Genomic DNA, 19,137 nt, shown 5'->3' with positions numbered 1-19,137 from the left:
CTGATTGGGTTTGATGGGAAACTTACATTGCCTATGGTAGAAAGACTCCACCATTTAAAAATGATTATTTCACATGAGCCATCTTTATATATTAGGAAGAGCAGTGGGATTCTTCCCCTCTAGTACTGTACTGGTGGCAAAAGCAGATATTAATAGGGAATTAATCTGCTAAGAAAGCGGATGCCATTTGTACAGTTACTCTTCCAAAGTTAACCCACAACTTAGGATCTGAACTCATGAACCACCATAAATACAATGTAATGCTATACATCACTGGAAACTGGGAAAAGACTTCTTTTCCAGTGATGTATAGCCATTTTCTGGCACTGGTAGTTCACACAATATCAGATCATAATATATAATTTGGATGATCATCTTGCATCTCCTCCCCCAGTGCAGGTCCATTCAGGGCTGATTTCAATATCTCAAGAACTGTTAGAACTAGAAGTAATTCTGATTTGTCCAAGCGAGAATGCCCTATACCCCCAGAGGATGAGGCAGTCCAAGAAGGACTGGGTCTAAGAAACCCACTGGGCAGAAAAGCCCAAAAGTCTCCACTTTTTTTTTCTTGTGTTTCCAGTTAGGAAAACTGACAGGTTGGTTTGTGTTTTTTCTTTTTTGAGGCTTAAAAAAAATTCCTAAGCACATCAAAAGGAAAGTTGCTTGGTCTGCTCAACTCCAGACCACTCACTGAGCTAGCTCCTGTATGCAGCCAAATCTATTAGTCTGCCTCCAGTGCTCCAGGGAGAAGGGGAACATTCCCCAATTCAGCCTGACAGACATGGAAGGGACATGAGAATTTACAAAACTAATTTTTAAGATAGTATGTCGCATTACACTGCAACACAAGGAGTTTGAATCCACTGACTGCTAAAAATCACACTAGAACTCAAGTGTATGTATGGGTGAAACGACAATAAATATTCAATTTTAAAGTGTGGATGGTCACCAAATTCATTATATTATTTTTTCAACATTTTCATATAGAATACTATCCATGTAAAACTTCTCAGCCTTTTTTTAAAATGATCATTTCTTTAACCTGAGTCTAAAAGTGTCCAGCAGAACAAGTGAAAAAGTCTACAAGATATTTTGCCATACATATAGGATGAGGTAGAGAAGCCTGACTAGCTACCTATTCATCTTGAGTGGTAAACTTAGATCTAGTAATTTTTCTTAAAAATAAGTTACCCAATGAACAAGTTATCTGGACCCCAAACTTAACTTGTTCTTATATTGATTAGATGAGTCAGATAAGAAATCTATTAGCAAGAACAAAGTGTTATCCTGCTGTTTAGTAGTAATAGAATGATGTACTACTTACATTCAAAAGCTTCTTCACTGTCATTGTCTTCATCAGAACTGATCTCAGCATATTTTGGTTTCTCATTAACTGTGCTACGTTTGCGCTTGTTCATTTTCACACGTTCACAAAGTGGCATGGTGGATTCAATTTCTGCCAGGAGCTCAGGAGGCAACTCCTTTAACACTGACTGATCTATGCTACCTATTAATGAAGAGTAAGAAGAATAAATGTGAATCTGAACAGTGAAGGCCCAAAGCTGTAGTCCTTTCTCAGGACTAATTCTAATAGAATACCCACTAAATATCCCATAGTTCGATATACTTCAAACTATTTGATGACATGAAATCCTCTTTCTAAAATTTTCTATTTTGTTAATTTCAATGTCAATTAAAATTATCATACTGCTTCTCTTGCAAATGTACTTTAAAAAAATGTTTACCAACCTATACATGATACAAATTCAGCCAACGACCTTCAGACACCCTTCCCCTACTCCAGCTAAACAGGGTCTTACTTCAGTTGGTTCTCCAAATTTGCAGAAGTGTTTAAAAAAAATACAAGGCTAACTCAAGATTCAATATGCATCATGGTCACATTTCTACTTATTCTGCAACATCTCCTTTACCAGAGCACATAAGAGGATTCCTTTCCTATATCAGCAGGTGGAGACAAAAGCAATCAGAATTTGTAAGATAGATACTCTTAAAATAAGGCCAGCTGACTAGCACACCTCCGTGGTTTCCTATGTGGAAATATAAAATTTTTGTGGCTATTACAGAGGTTTTTTTGTTGCTTTTTTTTTTAAGCTTATCATAAATATTTTTTTAAAATTACAGTGATTGATTCTGTATCAAATAAAAAGAAACAGCAAATAGAAGTACACTATTTTCTAGTAATATTCCTCACAGTACCAGAGAGATTAAGTAGCATCACATCATTGTCATAACGCATTTTGGTAGTGTTGTTTGGCTTATATAATGATAGGACTTCCTAAAGGCACTCTTCTCCAGGGAGGGTCACATATATATTTATTGACAATCAGCCAGGGAAACCAAATTAGTTCAAAGACCAACTGTTATGCTTCAGCACTGGTTCTAAGGCCCCAATCCTGCATATATTTATACCGATGCATATATTTATGAACTGAGTAGCCTCATTGAAGTCAACAATTCTACTCTTAGTGCAAAAAGTATGTGCAAAATCTTTAGGGAATTATGGTGTAAATAAAGGCATGACAAAAAGCAATTATGGGAGGAAGACAAAGGATGGCAGGAGACAAGAACAAGAGTTGCATTAAGATTGTGTGATTTAGAAGTTAGACATATAGCTTGATGATGCTATTTTTAATTTTATTTTTAGTCTTTGCTTGTATGTATTATGAAAATTTGTAACCATAATATTAATGATTAGCAAGATACACCGCTTCGTGAGTGAAATGGAAAAGGAGATGGATCAGTTAAAATCCTCAGTAATGATCTGCATAGCTGGCATGACAAAACTTCCATCATCTAAAATACCCAGTTAATTTTTAAGTCACATAAATTTTAAATTTCATAACATAATTTGCAGATTTTAGATGGACTTGCAAAGGATTTATGAAACAGGGCTTGTGCCTTGTTTTGCTTGTTTATGATATATAAACATCTAAATTATCATTATTTTAATATTTTAGTTTTTCTTTTCCCCTGCCAAAAACCATTTACATATATCAATATGTGTTCCCTGATTTTACAGCATTATTCTTTTTTTAGTAAGTAAAGAGATTACATGAATTTCCCCAATGTCAGTTAGAGAGCGTTAGTTACTTAAAACAAATGAAAAAGTTTTAAATAGTCGAACTAAAAATCCATTCCTTCCCAATTGTACAGCTTTCAATCTCTTGTGATGTTATATTTTCACTAATTATTGAAGTGCCAGCACTAAGGTAGACAAGGCTTGAGTTTCTAATGTAAAAAACTCGCCCAACTGTTTTGTCAAAATTATTTCAGGCCTTCTTCATACAGCATAAAACAACAAAAAAGGGGGGGTAAACAGCAATTTTTAAAAAATCTTTATAGGTCATCGTTAAGGTTTTTGCTTCTTCCACAGAGTTTCTTCAAGCATGTATGTGCACATTTTCTTCAGCAGGTGAGGGCTGTAAAGATTCAGACTCAATTTGTGGCCAGGACATTTATTAACAGTTTATGCATATATGACTCTAAGGGCCCCCCCTAAAACAGTAAGCTTCTTAATTTTTCATGTTTTTGCAACTCAGTTTTTAGTATTTTCTTTCTTGTTGCATTCAACAGGATATGGTCTGCTCTGTAGGAATCATTTCTCACCAAATTCTTTTAAGGAGAGTAAAGTTTATTATCAATACAGAGCCTCATTTGTTCAGGTTCATATAAAAACACTTGGAAAATTTAAGTTTATGCTTAAGAAATTAGTTTTATGGCAACAAGCACTAGTCTACAAAGCACATGCTAATTATTTTGCTCTGCTTCAAGTTACAGGATACTTATAAAAACTTGAAGGGGGACCCAACTTAAAAATCACATTTCAGTGTGACAATTTTTATTTCCTAAAACATGTAAGATTAAAAAAATGGAGGATAAACTGTTTTGTTTGTTTAGTTTTTGCACTTGATAGCACTTCATGTACAGTTAGTTTTACTGTTTGCACATTGCAGTCAGTCGCTTTTTCCTCTAATTTATGTGCCTTTTTGAATAGTAGTATGGGAGGAGAAAACATTTTGCAGTTTTCTTTAGAAAAGATTTTTAAAACCACAAAAATTGACAGGAGGCGGCAGGGGCAGATGAACTATCAAACTCTATTTAAATTTTGAAATTGATTAGGTTACGTTGATTAAGTCCCTTTAAGGTATTAGCTACCATGCATGTTAAGCCTTTTTTTTTTTTTTTTTTTATAATTTGTGCACTACAATATATTTGTAACAATCAAAAATAAGTTAAATGAAACTTCATAATTTTACCAAGATACTTTATACTTAATACTTGGGAATCTTTACTTTTTAAAATATAAAGACATTTTATGTGTATGTATTTTACAGGACACCATAGTAAACAAGAAAATTCTGAACACTGATATGTTGTAAGATACAAACCATCGCTTTTCACACTTATCAAAAATTAAAACACTGGTGTACTATTTACAACAACTTACTACAGGACATCTGTAAAGTCCTAACTACATTATAGTTACTTACGTTAGTGAATCCTGTGAGAACATGCTTGCCCCCAATATGGTTAAAGCTTAGTTCCATTTTACAGTACAAACAGGATGTGTGTTATAAACTTGTCTGTAAAAGATGCTAAAACTTTGGCAGATCCAAGTATAATATTTCCTAGATAAAATATCACTTCTGTGATCCAAGATTAAATAATAGCGTATGTGAGAAATACTAAAAAAGTATGTGGGGAGGCTGGCATCCAAGACTTTTTCTGAATAAGTGCTGTGAAATAGCAACATGCTGAACCAGTGCTGCCTCGGCCAAGCTAGGGCGATCAATATAATGTCCACCTTGTCTCTCTTGATCTTCAAGAGGACTTTGGGCAGCAGCAGAATGGGGGGAAACGCATACATCAGGGTCCCCGTCCATTCTATAAGGAACGCATCGGAGATGGAGCCCAGCTCGCAACCCCGAAGTGAGCAGAACCTCGGGCACTTCCTGTTCCAGGACGACACGAACAGGTCCAGTTGGAGAACACCCCACTTGCAGAAGATAAAACTTATCACCTCCGGGTGTAGTGACCAGTTGTGTCGGGGTAGAAACGACCTGCTGAGGTGATCCGCCTCGTATTTCCTGACCCCCGGGAGGTGAGAGGCAGATTGTGGAAGTTGTGCCTCACCGCAAAGTCCCAAAGTCTAATGGCCTCCTGGCAAAGGGCCAAGGAGCGCGCTCCCCCCTGCCTGTTCATATAGAACATGGCCGCCATGTTGTCCATAAGGACCTGCACCATTCTGTCCCTCAGAAATCTGAGGAAAACCTTGCAGGCCAGGCGGATTGCTCTGCGCTCCCGAACATTGATGTGGAGGTACCTCTCGTCTGGCGACCAGAGCCCCTGGGTACTCAGGTTGCCGCTGATGTGGGCTCCCCAGCCCACATCCGAGGCGCCTGTAATCAGGGTTAATGATGGTGTCAAGTCTCTGAAGGGAACTCCCTTCAATACCTCCCCTGGGTCCTTCTGCCAGTTCAGAGAAGTCAGTATTTGCGTGGGAACCGTGACTACTCTGTTTAAGGGGTGCCTTAAACACCGAGGTCAGCCACACCTGGAGAGGCCTGAGTTTGAGGCAAGCCAACCTCACCACATATGTACAGGCTGCCATGTGTCCCAACAGCTGGAGGCAGTGCTTGGCTGTCGTCGTGGGGGACCTGTACATATTGTCGATTATGGCAGCCATCGCCTCGAAGCGACGAAGGCTCTGGCCTGGGTGGCATCCAGGGTGGCCCCGATGAAATCTATGCGCTGCACCGGGGTGAGAACGGACTTCTGCTCGTTGATGAGCAGCCCCAGTCTGGTGCATGTTGCACAAGTGAGTTCCAGACTGTTCCTTACATGGGCCCTGGACTTGCCCCAGATCAGCCAGTCATCCAGGTATGGGAATATCTGGACCCCTCTGCGGCACAGATGGGCCGCCACCACTGCCATACACTTTGTAAAAACCCTGGGGGCAAACGAAATCCCCTTCCCCTCTCCTGTGGAGGAACCTCTTCCACAGCCCCTAGCTGGAGGAGAGAGTAGACCTCCTGTGTGAGGAGATGCCTGTGAGAGGGGTCCCTGAAGAGGGACGGGGTAAGGGTGGGAGTGTGGGGGGAAGGCCGTAAGCTGGAGAGCATAGCTCCTGAGGACAACACCGAGAACCCAGCAGTCCGAGGTGAAGTTTTGCCACTCGATGTAGTACGGCTGGAGTCTGTGGGCAAAGGGCCGGGCGAGATACAGGGGAAAAGGAAGAGTGCCACCCTCGTGCACACCATCAAAATGGCTTTTTATTATTTTGACCCTTGCCTGGGCCCTGCTGGGGCCCCGCTGATGAGCCCGAGCAATCGCGGCGGTTAGGCGCCCGGTAGCGGTACCAGTCCCGACCCCTCCTGGGCTGAGCGGGTCTGGGGGCTGCCTCAGGGGAGGCTGAGGCTGTCACTGGGTCTGAGGCTGAGACTGACGCCTCGAGGCCTGCGGGGTGTAAAGCCCTAGGGATTGCAGTATGGGCCTTGAATCCTTAAGGGCATGGAGTTTGTCGTCGGTTTTGTCCGAAAAGAGGCCAGCGCCATCGAAGGGCAGATCCTGAATTGCTTGCTGGACCTCTTGGGACTGCCCTGACGACTATAGCCAGGAGCAGCAGTGCATGACAATGGCCAAAGCCATGGCCCTGCTGGCATAATCTGCTGTGTCACTGGCCATCTGTAAGGCCGCTCCTGCCACTGCAGCGCCTTCCTCAATCATGGTAGTGAAGTCCGCTGCTTGATCCTGGGGTAACACCTGGGGTAAGATCTTTGCAAGCCTCTGCAGTGAGTACCAGAGGTTAAGATTATATCTCCTGAGGAGTGCCTGGTGGTTAGCGATCCTCAGCTGCAGGGTTGCCATCGAATAAACCTTGTGGCCAAACAGGTCTAACTTTTTACAATCTTTGTTCTTAGGGGTGTTACCCTGGGCCCGCTGGTTGGCAGCATCCACTACCAGTGAACCCGGGGTAGGGTGGTTATATAAGTACTCAAACCCTTCAGCGGGCACATAGTACTTTTTTTCAGCGCCCTTTGAGGTAGGGGCAACCGAGGCAGGGGTCTGCCAGAGGGCCTTGGCCAAATTTAAGACCCTCTCATGTGCCAGTAAGGCCACCCTTGATGGCCTGCCGCCCCCGACACCCCGAAGAGGGGGTCTTCCTCCTCCACCATCTCCTTGAACAGCTCCAAGTTTAGGTTGCTCGCCACCCTCTTGAGCAGCTCTTGGTGAGCTCGGAAGTTGGGCAGCAGTGCCCTATGGTCCCTGGCGGCCACATTGTCTGGGGACGAGGAGGAGGACTGCGGGAGAGGCCCCGTGGAGGGACCCTCCTCAGGGTCCGATCCCTCCTCAGAGGGATGGCCCTTGTCCAGCTGGTTTGCCGGGGGGTGGGGGGGTCTGGTTGGGCCACTGACGAGTGGACTGACGTAGGGGCCTGGCCCAATTAGGGACCCCAAGGCCCCCAGTATGGCCACTGCCATGGACCCTGCGGCCACACCAGTGCTGGCATTGGTGCCGACTGGGACACCTGGTGGTGGGTCTGGGACCCAGAGCCACTGGACTTCCACTTACTGCCCCTGACAGGAGAGTGGCTCCGAGAGGATGACGACGACCGCCGGTGCCGACGTCTACGGTGCTGTCAGGGGGACGAGCTACTATAGGAGCTAGATGACCGCCTCCTCCGCCTTGGTGTTTTGCGGCGACACTTTCCACCTCAGGACTGGGAGCGGTGCCGCCGGTACTGTGTAGAGCGTGACTGGCTACGAAGCGCCGAAGCTGAAGCAGCCAGTGCCGAGAGCTGCTGCGGCGATCGACGACTGGTCTCGGCGGGCACCGGGATCCACGCCGGGGATCGGGACCGGAGCCATGTGCTTGCCGGGGTGCGCGCTGGGGATGTCGACTGGCACCGAGCAGGACTCGCTAGTGAGGAGCGAGAACTGGAGCTGCGACCCCTGCACGAGGCAGAACTGGAGTGGAGTGGCGTCGCCTCGCGCATGAGCCTCTCGGCCACCCTCGATGTCGAGGAGCTCGACGACTCAGTGTCAGAGGTGGGAGGGGAGCCCACACTCTCTACCCTCCATGACCGTCTGGGGGGAGACTTCGACTCCTGTCTCTGCCACCCACCGGGGCCACCCAGCATGGGTTTACCCCAAGACGCTGGTCCCTGTGCCCTTGGCCGAGGGCGGGGATGGAGACGTGAGCATGCCCAAAGGCGCGTGCCGCGGAAAACGCCTCCGGCATCGATGGTCCTTGCAGGAGCGCTCCTCCACCCCAAGGAGTTGGGGGAGGCTCCCTGCGCGGAGATGCCGGTGCCGGAGTAATCTCCGCGGCACGTGGCTGGGGCATCTCCTGACTCCCCCAGACTGGATGGGCGGTGTGGGGGAGTCCCGGCTCACGGTGTCCTTCCCCTTGCAGCGCTTCAGTGCCAGGCCCTGGAGATTCGAGGTCGGTGCCAATGGAGCACTCTGCACCGAGGAGGCGCCGGTTCCGAGTCTGGCCAAAGCGCAGACTCCATAAGGATGGCCTACAAGCGCACGTCTCTTTCCTTTGCGTGTGGGGCTTGAAGGCCTTACAAATCCGGCATTTGTCTCTTCTGTGCTGCTCTCCGAGGCAGCAGAGGTAGTGGTCGTGAGGGTCACTCCCGGGGAAAGCCTTCGCACACACGGTGCAGGCTTTGAAGCCGGTTGAGCCAGGCATGGCCCAACCTGAAGCCCCTGAGGGCTACTATCTAACTACTTAACACTACTTAAAACACTATACTTAGCGCTAACAGTCTATTAAACAACAGTCCATGCACAAAGGGGATGCTACTTGCTGAAGCAAGAGGCAGATGTTCCAGCAACCGTCACAGGCGGAAAGAAGGAACTGAGGGCCCGCGGGGTCGGCGGCACCCTATGTACCGCAGCATGAGCATGGTACTCCAGGGGGCGCCTGAGCTGACCCTACGGGGCTTGCTAAGGGGAAAAAAGTTCCGAGAACTAGTGCACGGGGCATGCATTCACCTATATTGGAATGGATCTGAGCAATCACTCGAAGATAGAATAACTTGGCTCCCTCACCTTCCTTTATTTACACTATTCAATAATACGATCCAAAATCCTCCAGGTTATAGCATTCTGTCTGTTGGCATCTTTATTTTATTTAAAACGATCAAAAGCCCACTGTACAATTAAATGTCCCAAAACTTAGTTAACCCAGAGATAAGATTGCAAAGACTGCTTGTGCATTGTTACATTCCAGAATATGGTGTGGCTAAATTTAAACCACTATAAACCAGGAAATGAAGAGTTAAGACACACACTGCAATGCAACTTTAACTTTACCTCAGCTGGAGATGGCAACAGCCACTGGGAATGGCTCCATAAGGGTGTAAAGACTTACAAACTATCAAGGAAAGTGGTGAATGTCTTCAAACCAAGACTTTCTAAAAAGACGCTTTAGTCAATCACAAATTAACAGGCTCAATACAGGAGTAACGATGAAATTCTCTAGCCTGAGATATACAAGAGATCAGATTAGATGGTCTACTGTCCCTTCTAGCCTTAAAATCTATGAATCTATAAAAGGTAGCTGTAAGGATTAAGAGAATGTGCCATTGTTTGTATTCTGTTCCACCAATTTGAATTCCAGCATTTAGCGGCATGCACTCTAGCTGCATTCACTATATTATGTATAGCTGTACTGAATGGAAAAGGGATTAGTAGAAGCAGAAGCAGCCTGGCAGAGCTATAATATGAGAAGATACACATATGGACCTTCAGGGATCAAGTACACCTCATTTCAGCACTGAATTTTGTAGGTTGTGTCAGAAGAGGTGCATAAAAGCGTCTTCTTGCCAGAGGGATTGTCAGCATTCTGGTAACTATGGTTTCCAGAGCTTAGAGAGGGGAAAGTAAAGGCAATGTCTCAAAGAATCTTCAGCGCAAAGGGGATAACATTTAGTGAGTCTGGAGTTGTTTGTGTGGAATAGGGTTAGTATCTGAATATAAGCCAGGTGCAGTTTCCTCCTGTTTGCTACACCTGACATAAACCTGAGTTTTGCCTTAGCAGAGAGAATGTGTTAGACTTTGTCCTCCAGTGCTTGTGTGTTTTGTTCTCAATTGTTCTGTAGATTCTGTGGGGACAGAGTGCTAGTACATGTGTTGTTAGCATGTTGGGGTATTGCTTAAAGAGGGCAGAATTAAGGTTGCATCGTGGGGCTGGTGCGAACCTTAATGCTTCATTTCCTGGTTTTCAGAGGTTTATATTTAGCCACAAGGTTCCACAAGGCTCTACTGTGCACCCTTAACTTTGTGTTAATAAAGTTTTGGGGCATTTAATTTCCTTGTTTCAAAAAATAAACAGTTTCTCAGTATCTGCATGTACCACAGCCCAGCTCTCTCCCTCCATTGCTTCTGGCTCCTTGCCAATGATTACCATTGGCCACAGAATATATTGTATGCATATTCTGGTCCTTCCTTTGCCCCTGCATCATATCCTTAACTCCTGTCTTCCGCCTGTCCATCACAACCTGATTCTCCCTTCTCAGCTCTCTTCTCCATGGAGAAGCAGGCATCAGCATGGGACCTGGATGTTAAGGAGCTAGGGTAAGGAAGCAGAAACAGTCCAGGGACTAGCATGGAGTCAGTGGAGACATTTTTGAAGAGGGACAAACATGGAATCACATCAGAGGAAGGATTGTCCAGTGGTTAGGACACTAACCTGCAACGCGGGAAGATCTGGGTACCTTTCGCTGCTCCACCAAAAACTTTCTGTGTGACCTGAGGCAAGTCACTTAGGCCACTTTTATTGAGAAATAAGAGTGTCCACAAAGAGCCTTATAGCGATATTATATCACTGCAACTTGCTTTGTAGACAAAACCTTTCTCCCCCTCTTCCCCCCTTCTTAACCTGTTTTCAAAGCAACATAAGCTAAACTGGAGAAAGGCACTCTCTTACACTGGAATAAGAGCGTCTACACAGGAAGATATTCTGGTAACTACATCAGTATAATTTCATACCTCATCTAATACCAATACAGCTTCCGGTGTACACAAGCCATTTGTGTCTCAGTTCTTCATTTGTAAAATGGGGATAAAAGTACTTCTCTACCTCAGAGAGCTGTTGTGAGGATAAATATATTGAAGTTTTTGAGCTATTACACTGATGGGGGGCAGATAAGTACCTATGATTGATGGATGCGGGGTTCCTGGGGAGGACAGAGCTGAGGCCACTCAACATTCCCCACTGCAAATCTCTGATCCACTTCTTTCCACGCCACTCTTTCCTGCACTGTTCCAACACTCGCCTTATTGTTCTGATCACCCATAATCCCACCAACCACTCAGACTCCCCTATGCTGCTCCTACTCCTCCAACATTACCTCCCTCATGCCTAAAACCAAATGACTAAAATAACTTGGGGGATGATTACAGCCACAGTTTGAGGCCAGGTGTGCCCAAAAAAGTTAGAAGAATCAGCTGATTTTATGAAATGCTGGGTTTGTTTAGGGGATTTATCTTGAGAACGCCTTGCTTAATTGACCCTAAACTTGTATCCCCATGAGGTAAGGCAAATTTCTAGGCAATCCAGATACAAATGCAGATTTTAGAGCATTTAGAATAGTTGACCTTTAAACAGAATGCAATGAAAAACCTCACCTACAGCAGAGCATGAGTTTGTTTGTAACAGCTTCCATGTATAGTGGATGCCAATGGAGCCAGTGAGACATTTTTCACTAGTAATTAAAGAACAGTACTAGGAATCATTTCCACAAGGTGGTTCCTTACTGTCCCTCTCTGAACTTCTCACATTTACCTATTGGTAAGATCAGGCCAGTACAACCCACTTTTGAAAAATGTTTTGAGATCTTTGAAATAAATGTATTAAGTGCAAAATCATATAATAGTACTCTGTTTAAAATTAAGTAGGATTGCAGGCCTATATAGATCATTTCAATGCCTGGCAAAGCTAATGCCACAATTCTGTGAAACAATTTATTGTTATTTCATTTTATTTATTTTTTGTTAGCCTGACTTCACTACTATTGTTGTTCCTGAACAGTATACCCAGTGGAACTGTTGGCAGATTCATGATCAATTCTGATTCATTTGAAATTCAGTTTTTATTTACTAAGTGTGGTGCTGGGTTTTGTTTTGTTTTGGTTTTTGCATAAATGTAAGGATTAGTATCTAATATGAAAGTTTAGATTCTGTAATTGATGCGACCTACAGATATGTCATGCCCTGTGTTATGATTAAACAAATTAAAAATTGAGTCATAAACCCTCCTAAATGTTTGTTTTCAAAATGGAAAGTGAAATTATGCCTCAATGGAGATAGTTATGGAACTATTTCTTACATTTATAAATCACTTATACATAACACTTTCTCCACAGACTTTTGAGATATCGGTGAGAAAAAAAAGATGGTTACTAACCATCTATAACTGTTGTTCTTCAAGATGTGTTACTCATGTCCATTCCAAGTAGGTATGTGCACGCTGGAAGGTTTTCCCCCAGTGGTATCTGTAGGGTTGGCTCTGGAGCCCCCTGGAGTCGCACCTCCATGGTGCCCTATTCAAGGGCCTTGCCAACCTCCCACGCCTCTTTGGTTCCTTCTTGCCAGTTGACTCTGATAGAGGGGTAGTCAGGTGGATCTCGGAATGGACATGAGCGACATCTCAAAGAACAAAAGTTGAAGGTTAGGTAACCGTCTTTTCTTCTTCGAGTGCTTGCTCATGTCAATTCCAGGTAAGTGACTCCGAAGCAGCCCCACAGGAGAAGGGGTTGAAGTTCAATGCACTAGTGACTGAAACACCAGTCTACCAATGGCCGCATCATCTCTAGTTTGTTGAGTAATGGTGTAGTGTGCTGCAAAGATGTAGATGGGATGACTACATTGCGGCCCGACAAATGTAGTGGACTGGGACATGAGCTAAGAATGTTGTTGAGGAAGCCTGAGCCCTTGTGGAGTGAGCTGTCAACACTGGGGCTGGTATCTTTGCGAAGTCATAACAGACTCTGATACAGGATGTGATCCAAGAAGAGCTCCTTTGAGATTAAACTAGAAGACCTTTCATTATGTCCGCTGCTGCTACAAAGAGCTGCATCATTTTTCTGAAGGGTTTAGTTCTTTCGTTATAGACGGCCAAAGCTTGTCTGACATCCAATTAATGAAGCCTCTGCTCCTGGCTGTTGGCATGTGGTTTTGGATAAAAGACTGGGAGAAAAATGTCCTGGCTTGAGTGAGACTATGACACTACCTTTGGAAAGAAAACTGGGTGTGAGCACAGACAAGTCTTGTCTTTGAAGAAGACTGTGTAGAGAGGCCCCTATGTGAAAGCCTTAAGCTCTGGATGGTTTCCTACTGCCAAGATGGTTTCTCTCTGACCTGCTCCGAGCATTCCATCTCCAAAGTGTTCAACCATGGAGCTTCCATGCTGTGAGGTGGAGAGAGTCAAGGTTAAGATGGCAAAGGTGGCCGTGATCCTGAGTGATTAAGTCTGGTATTAGTGGAAGACTGAGAGGGGCCTCCACCAATTGGTCACAGAGCATAGTTTACCAGTGCTGGTGTAGCCACGACGGAGCAACCAGGAGGACCTGTCCCTCTTGACCTTCAGGAGTACCTTCTGGATCAGCGGAAATGCATAAAACAGGTGACCTGTCCACTGGATGAGGAATCCATCTGCAATTGACCACAGATTCTGGTTTTGGAAAGAGCAGAACTGCATGCACTTCCTCTTGGACTTTGTCGCAAATAAGTCTATAAGGGGAATTCCCCATCTCTGGAAGATGTCATTTACCATGTCCGGACTAAGTGACCATTCGTGGTTGGATATCAACCTGCTGAGGTGATCAGCCAAGCGTGTTCTGTGCTCCTGGCAATATGATGCCTCTTAGTGAATTTTGGGGCTATGCAGAAATGCCACAGATTGTGCTAAGGAGCGGCTCCAACCTGTCTGTTAATATAAAACATTGCTGTTGTGTTGTCTGTTCTTACTGACATGCATTTCCTTCCAGGTGAGTACTGAAAGTTTGACATGTGAGGTGAACCGTTCTCAGGTCCCTTACATTGATGTGGGTTGACAAATCTTCCTGGGACCAAAGATGAGCCTCCCCTCTCCCCAGGCCACCAATGAGGTGTCGGTGACCAAGGTCAGAGATGGAGACAGAGGGGCACAGGGGACTCCTGCACAGACCGAATGCGGATTGAGCCATCAGTGGAGCATTTCCAACACAGATAGGGGGACTGAAACTACTTAGTCGATGTGATCCCGTGAAGGGTGATAGACCGTGGCCATCCATGCCTACAAGAATCTGAGACACAGCCTGGCATGTTGGACGACGCAAGTGTATGCTGCTAGGTGATCCAGACGTTTCAGGAAGTTCCTGGCCATAGTAGTAAGGTACTTTTACCATTCTTCTGTGATGGAACATATGACTTGGAAACGAGAGTCCAGCAGGTAAGCCCTGGACTGGTTTGACTCTAGCACTGCTCCTATGAACTCCATCCTCTGAAAGATTTGCTCTTGGACCAGGAGGCTTAACTTAGTAAAAGTTGACTTTATGAATCTCACATCCATTTCCACCTGATCTTTTGAGCAGCCCTTAATTAGCCAATCATCCAGATATGGAAAAACCTGTATTTTCCACTTTCTGAGGAACGCAGCCACGACTGCCATGTATTTTGTAAACAGCCAGAGGGCCACCAAGAGGCCAAAACAAAAGTACCGTGAATTGACAGAGAGACCTGTTTACACAAAAAGAAGAAATCTTCTGTGTCTTAGGATGATTGACACATGGAAATGTGTCCTTCCAATAGAGGGCAGCATACCAATCCCCTGGATCAAAAGAGGGGATAACTGAGGCCAAAGAGACAATGCAGAACCTCAACATCTTCATGAACCTGTTGAGGTTTCATAAGGCCACAATGAGTCGGATCGCCTTTGGCTTTTGGGATTAGGAAGTATCAGGAATAGAACCCTTTTCCCCTCAGCTCCCAGGGAACCTCTTCTACTGCCTGTAACTGCAGGAGCATTTGCACCTCTTGGATCAGAAATTGCTCATGAGAGGGGTCCCTGAAGAGGGACAGGGAGGGTGAGGGGGGAGGAAGCTGAATTGGAGGGAGTATCCCAGTTCTACCATGAGTAGCATCCGGCAGTCTGATGTGATTTGAATTCACACGCAGTAGAAGTGAGATAACCAGTTTAGAAATAAACAGGGAGGAAAGTCTGGGGTTTGGGGTTGGTGCTCCATCCTCAGGCGCCACTTCAAAATTTTTGTTTGAACCCCAGGCGTTGTCTCGCCGGGCCTGCCCAATGGCTGGTAGAGGGCTGAGGAGGTTTCTTCCTATTATTCCTTCCCCTTTTGTGACCAAAGTCCTGCCTCTTCTGAGGTTGATAAAAATCGAAGAAGGACCTGGGGCTTAAAATGCCTCCTCTGTGGCGCCAGCATGTGGAGGCCTAGGGACTTGATGGTGGCCCAGGAGTCCTTGAGGCTATGTAGTCTTGAGTCAGTTTGTTCCGAGAACAAAGTCTGACCTTCACAGAGAAGGTCTTGTATGATCTGTTGGAGCTCATGGAGGAGGCCCGAGGCCTGGAACCAAGAACTCTGACACACTGCTACCCCAGTCAATTGTGCAGGCCACCATGTCGGCCGCATCAAGAGCTCCTTGGAGATGCCATTGAGACCGCCTTGCTTTCTTCAACCAGAATGTGAACTCCTTCTTGGAATCAGGTGAGATGGATTCCACAAATTTCATCATGGCCTCCAGAAATTGAAGCTGTACCTGCTCAACATCACTTGCTAGTTTGTAACGTGGAATTGGAGTCCCCCAGTGGAGTAGATCTTCCTGCCAAAAAGATCCATCTTTTCCGCCTCCTTTCCCCTAGGCTTGGGCCGTGGCTGACCCTGCCGTCTCTCATATTTGTCGCTGCGATGGCCAGAGAGCCTGGAGGCAAGTTAATGTAGAAGTACTCATGGGCCTTCGAGGAGACAAAGATCCTCCTCTCTACCTTTTCAGCAGTTGAGGAAAAGGAGGCTGGGATCTGCCATAGGGCCTTTGCTGTGCTCTGGATGGTTTTTATGAGCGGCAGGGCTACCCTGACTGGTCCTGACAGGGCTAAAATGTTCGTCATAGGTCCTCTCCTTCGGAGACCTACTCAACCTGTAGGCCTAGGTTTTGGGCAACTCTACGAAGGAGCTCCTGGTGAGCCCTGCTATCTTCCATGACCAGTGCCAATGAGGACCCCATGACAGCCTCATCTGGGGATGAGAAGGATGAAACTCTGACTGACACTGTCTCCTGACTCTCTGCTCCCAGGGGGTTCCACGGTGCCGAGTTTTTGAGCTTGCTGCTGGGGTTGACATCTGGCTTGGTACCAAGAAGCAGCATCATATTCAGTGCCAGTCTCTGTGTCTGGTTAAGGTATGATCTCTGAACAGGGCAGCTGATATCTACTCCCAGAGGTCAATGAAAGGGAATGTCCCGAATAAGACCCCTGGGCTTGATGGAAGGCCCATAGGGTCCAAAAGGGCCACTGTGTCAGAACTTGCCACTAAGGTGGCCATGGCAAGGAAAAAACATGAGCCGCCTCCATTCCATGGTATGCCCCTCTCTCACGGTGCCAACTTTGCCCAGAGATGTGGGATTCAGCTTCAGAGTTGGATTCTGAACAATCGTTCCTTGGGGACCAGGGCAGCGCAGTGCCCCTCGGTGCCCATGATCAGTGCCGGGGAGATGTTTGTCGGGGCATCACTAAAGACTTGCCCTTGGAAGGCACAGAGCGACTCTTCGGTGCTGCGGGCTCTGGCTCCTGTGCACCTTCTAGCCTGGGGTGGCAGTGCCATGCACTTGATAAGCTCCCTAGCAGCCTCAGATGTTCCTGGTGTGGAAGGGAGCTGCAAGTCCTCCTCTATAAACTCCCTGGGTGGAGAGTCCAGAGATGCCAGACTCAACAGACCACTTGCCAGGGCTGGAGTTGATGGCATTGTAGCCACTGGGGTAGAAGTTGAGTGGCCTGACATGGATCACACTCCTCTTGAGCCTTTGCACCCAAATGTTTTAGACGTCAGTGAGTGTCCTTTGTCTGTCTTCATTTGCTTTTCCCATGGGCCATGGAACTGCGAGCGGTGCCGCGCTCTTGAAGTGTCCCTCGATGCCAGTGATGCATCATGGTGCCGAGATTCTCTTGAACTAAAGTCCTTCCTAGCATCAAATCTCCAACGGATGCCAGCGCACTCTGAATCGATGTGGAGGTGTAGGACACAGGTTTCGGATTAGCTCGGAGATAGTCTGAGAGCTGCCTCCATGAGTATAAATTTTAACCTCTGGCTCCCTCTCCTTCATTCTCAGACGAAAGTCTCTGCAAATCCTTCAGGCAGTTAGTGTGGGGATAACTCCTGGGTATGGGTTTCTTGCAAGCCCCGCATGGTTTAAACCCAGGGAACCAAGGCATGCCCCGGCCCCAGGAAGAAAAGGGAAAGGGGAGATCCCTTAAGGGAATCTATCAACTAAAGCTACTCTTATCTACTTTAAACAAACACTTAACACCATTCTAACTACTTACAGATAATAGTTGTGGATAACACTACAAAGAGGAAACTTGCGAAGCAAGAGAAACCAGTATTCCGGCCAATCATCACAGGTGGTAAGAAGGAACTGAAGAGGCAGGGGACTCACAGTGCCCTACATAGGGAAACATGAAGGTGCCACTCCGGCGGGCTCCAGAGCTGACCCTACAGATATCACTAGAGGAAAAGCCTTCCGGCAACTGTGCAAGCAGCACGCATACACTTATTTGGAATTGACATGAGCAAACACTTGAAGAAGTAGTTTATTCCTTTTGTCCCAAACTGTTATATACCGACTTTTAATTGGAAAAGATGGTAAAAAATAAAGAGGAAAATGAGACTTTTAAAACATACAGAACATCAATCACTATGTTGTCATTTTCTCTCCCACTCATTGATGTCCCTTAAAGCCACAACCCATCTTTAGTTTAACCTATTAAACAGTACTGAATTTAAGTTTAAAACTGATTTTTAATATTTCCATCTCTTTTGACTTGCACATTGAGAGTTTCTTTGCTTGCCTTCACCTTTCACTAACATTTTGGCAAAAGTCTCTCTCAAATAATTAAGACCTAATCCTTTTATTCCTTTCTTTAATACAATTTTAAATAATCATTACATTCAGCAAAATAAGAAGCTATTTTTAAAAATTAAATTTCAGGGGAATATTGGTGGTCTAACTTGAAACGATAACATTTGTCATTTTAAAAAGATATTTAAAAGTGAAACACACTTTTAAAAAAGAACTTAGCTAACAAAACCATGAGAAAAAGAAAAAGCAATAATCTGAAAGCAATGAAAAGTCCTATCTTTTTCCCCTTATTGTCACTGGTAAAACACCCATTGAATATGAACAGGATCAAGTTTAAAGATAGAAGTCAACAGGTTAAACTTTCTTAGGTGGAAAAATCACCGAAAGCAGATCAGAAGTGTTGACTGCCTCACAGCCAAAAAAATTAATTCAATTGTGGCTAGTAGGAAATTTTCCCATCCATTTCTGCTGAATGTAAACTTCTACTAAAAAAATTAAAGCAATTTTTTCTAATATTTGCTAAAAATTAGCAAAGACATTCAACATTTAGCTATCTAGATAAATGGCTTCATTTTCAGAGGTGCTGACTTTCACAAGAGTTGTGGGTGTTCAGCATCTCTGAAAAATTCAATCACAAGTTTCTAACATTTATAGTTACAAAGATAATTGGCTCACATCAGAAAGGTTAAGTGCTGCCTGCCTGAATCTGCAAAAAGACAAAGCATGTGTTATTCTACTTCTACTCTTAAGGAGATGAACAAAATTTACAATAATCTGGTCAGTTTCATGGCTGTGTTCATAGTAGATGAGCATCATGTCTATTTCACTCTTTTGCAGCTTAGAGAATACTTTTCGCAGCAGCAAAGACAGGCATTGGAGTGGAGAAGACAGAAGTAAAGGACAACCACACAACTTGCAGTAGACTGGACATGGAGAGAGGTTTGAGGTAACTAAGACCCCTCCTCCTTGCAGAGGCAGACTACAGTGAGAGAAAGATTGTGCGTGTCTTCTTACATCCAGCAACCAAGGGGTT

General features: G+C 45.1%; 1 protein-coding gene across 7 annotated transcripts in view; it reads right to left on the bottom strand.

Annotated features, from left to right (window-relative positions):
* The window catches only part of NIPBL (NIPBL cohesin loading factor), a 281,327-nt gene that overhangs the window by 84,045 nt on the left and 178,145 nt on the right, over positions 1-19,137 (bottom strand). For 6 of the 7 annotated variants that reach the window (XM_067545538.1, XM_067545537.1, XM_067545543.1 and 3 more), the window contains one exon: positions 1,325-1,507. The exons of the other annotated variant lie outside the window; for it this stretch is intronic. In XM_067545538.1, coding sequence (XP_067401639.1) covers positions 1,325-1,507 — 183 coding nt within the window. The remainder of the gene's footprint in view (positions 1-1,324; positions 1,508-19,137) is intronic. 7 annotated transcript variants of the gene reach the window in all.

The sequence above is a fragment of the Emydura macquarii genome, unplaced genomic scaffold (assembly GCF_026122565.2).
Source record: "Emydura macquarii macquarii isolate MOO-44397 ecotype Brisbane River unplaced genomic scaffold, CSIRO-AGI_Emac_v2 contig_1045, whole genome shotgun sequence".
In the NCBI taxonomy this organism is placed as follows: Eukaryota; Metazoa; Chordata; order Testudines; family Chelidae; genus Emydura; species Emydura macquarii.
This window is presented reverse-complemented; position numbering and strand designations above follow the sequence as displayed.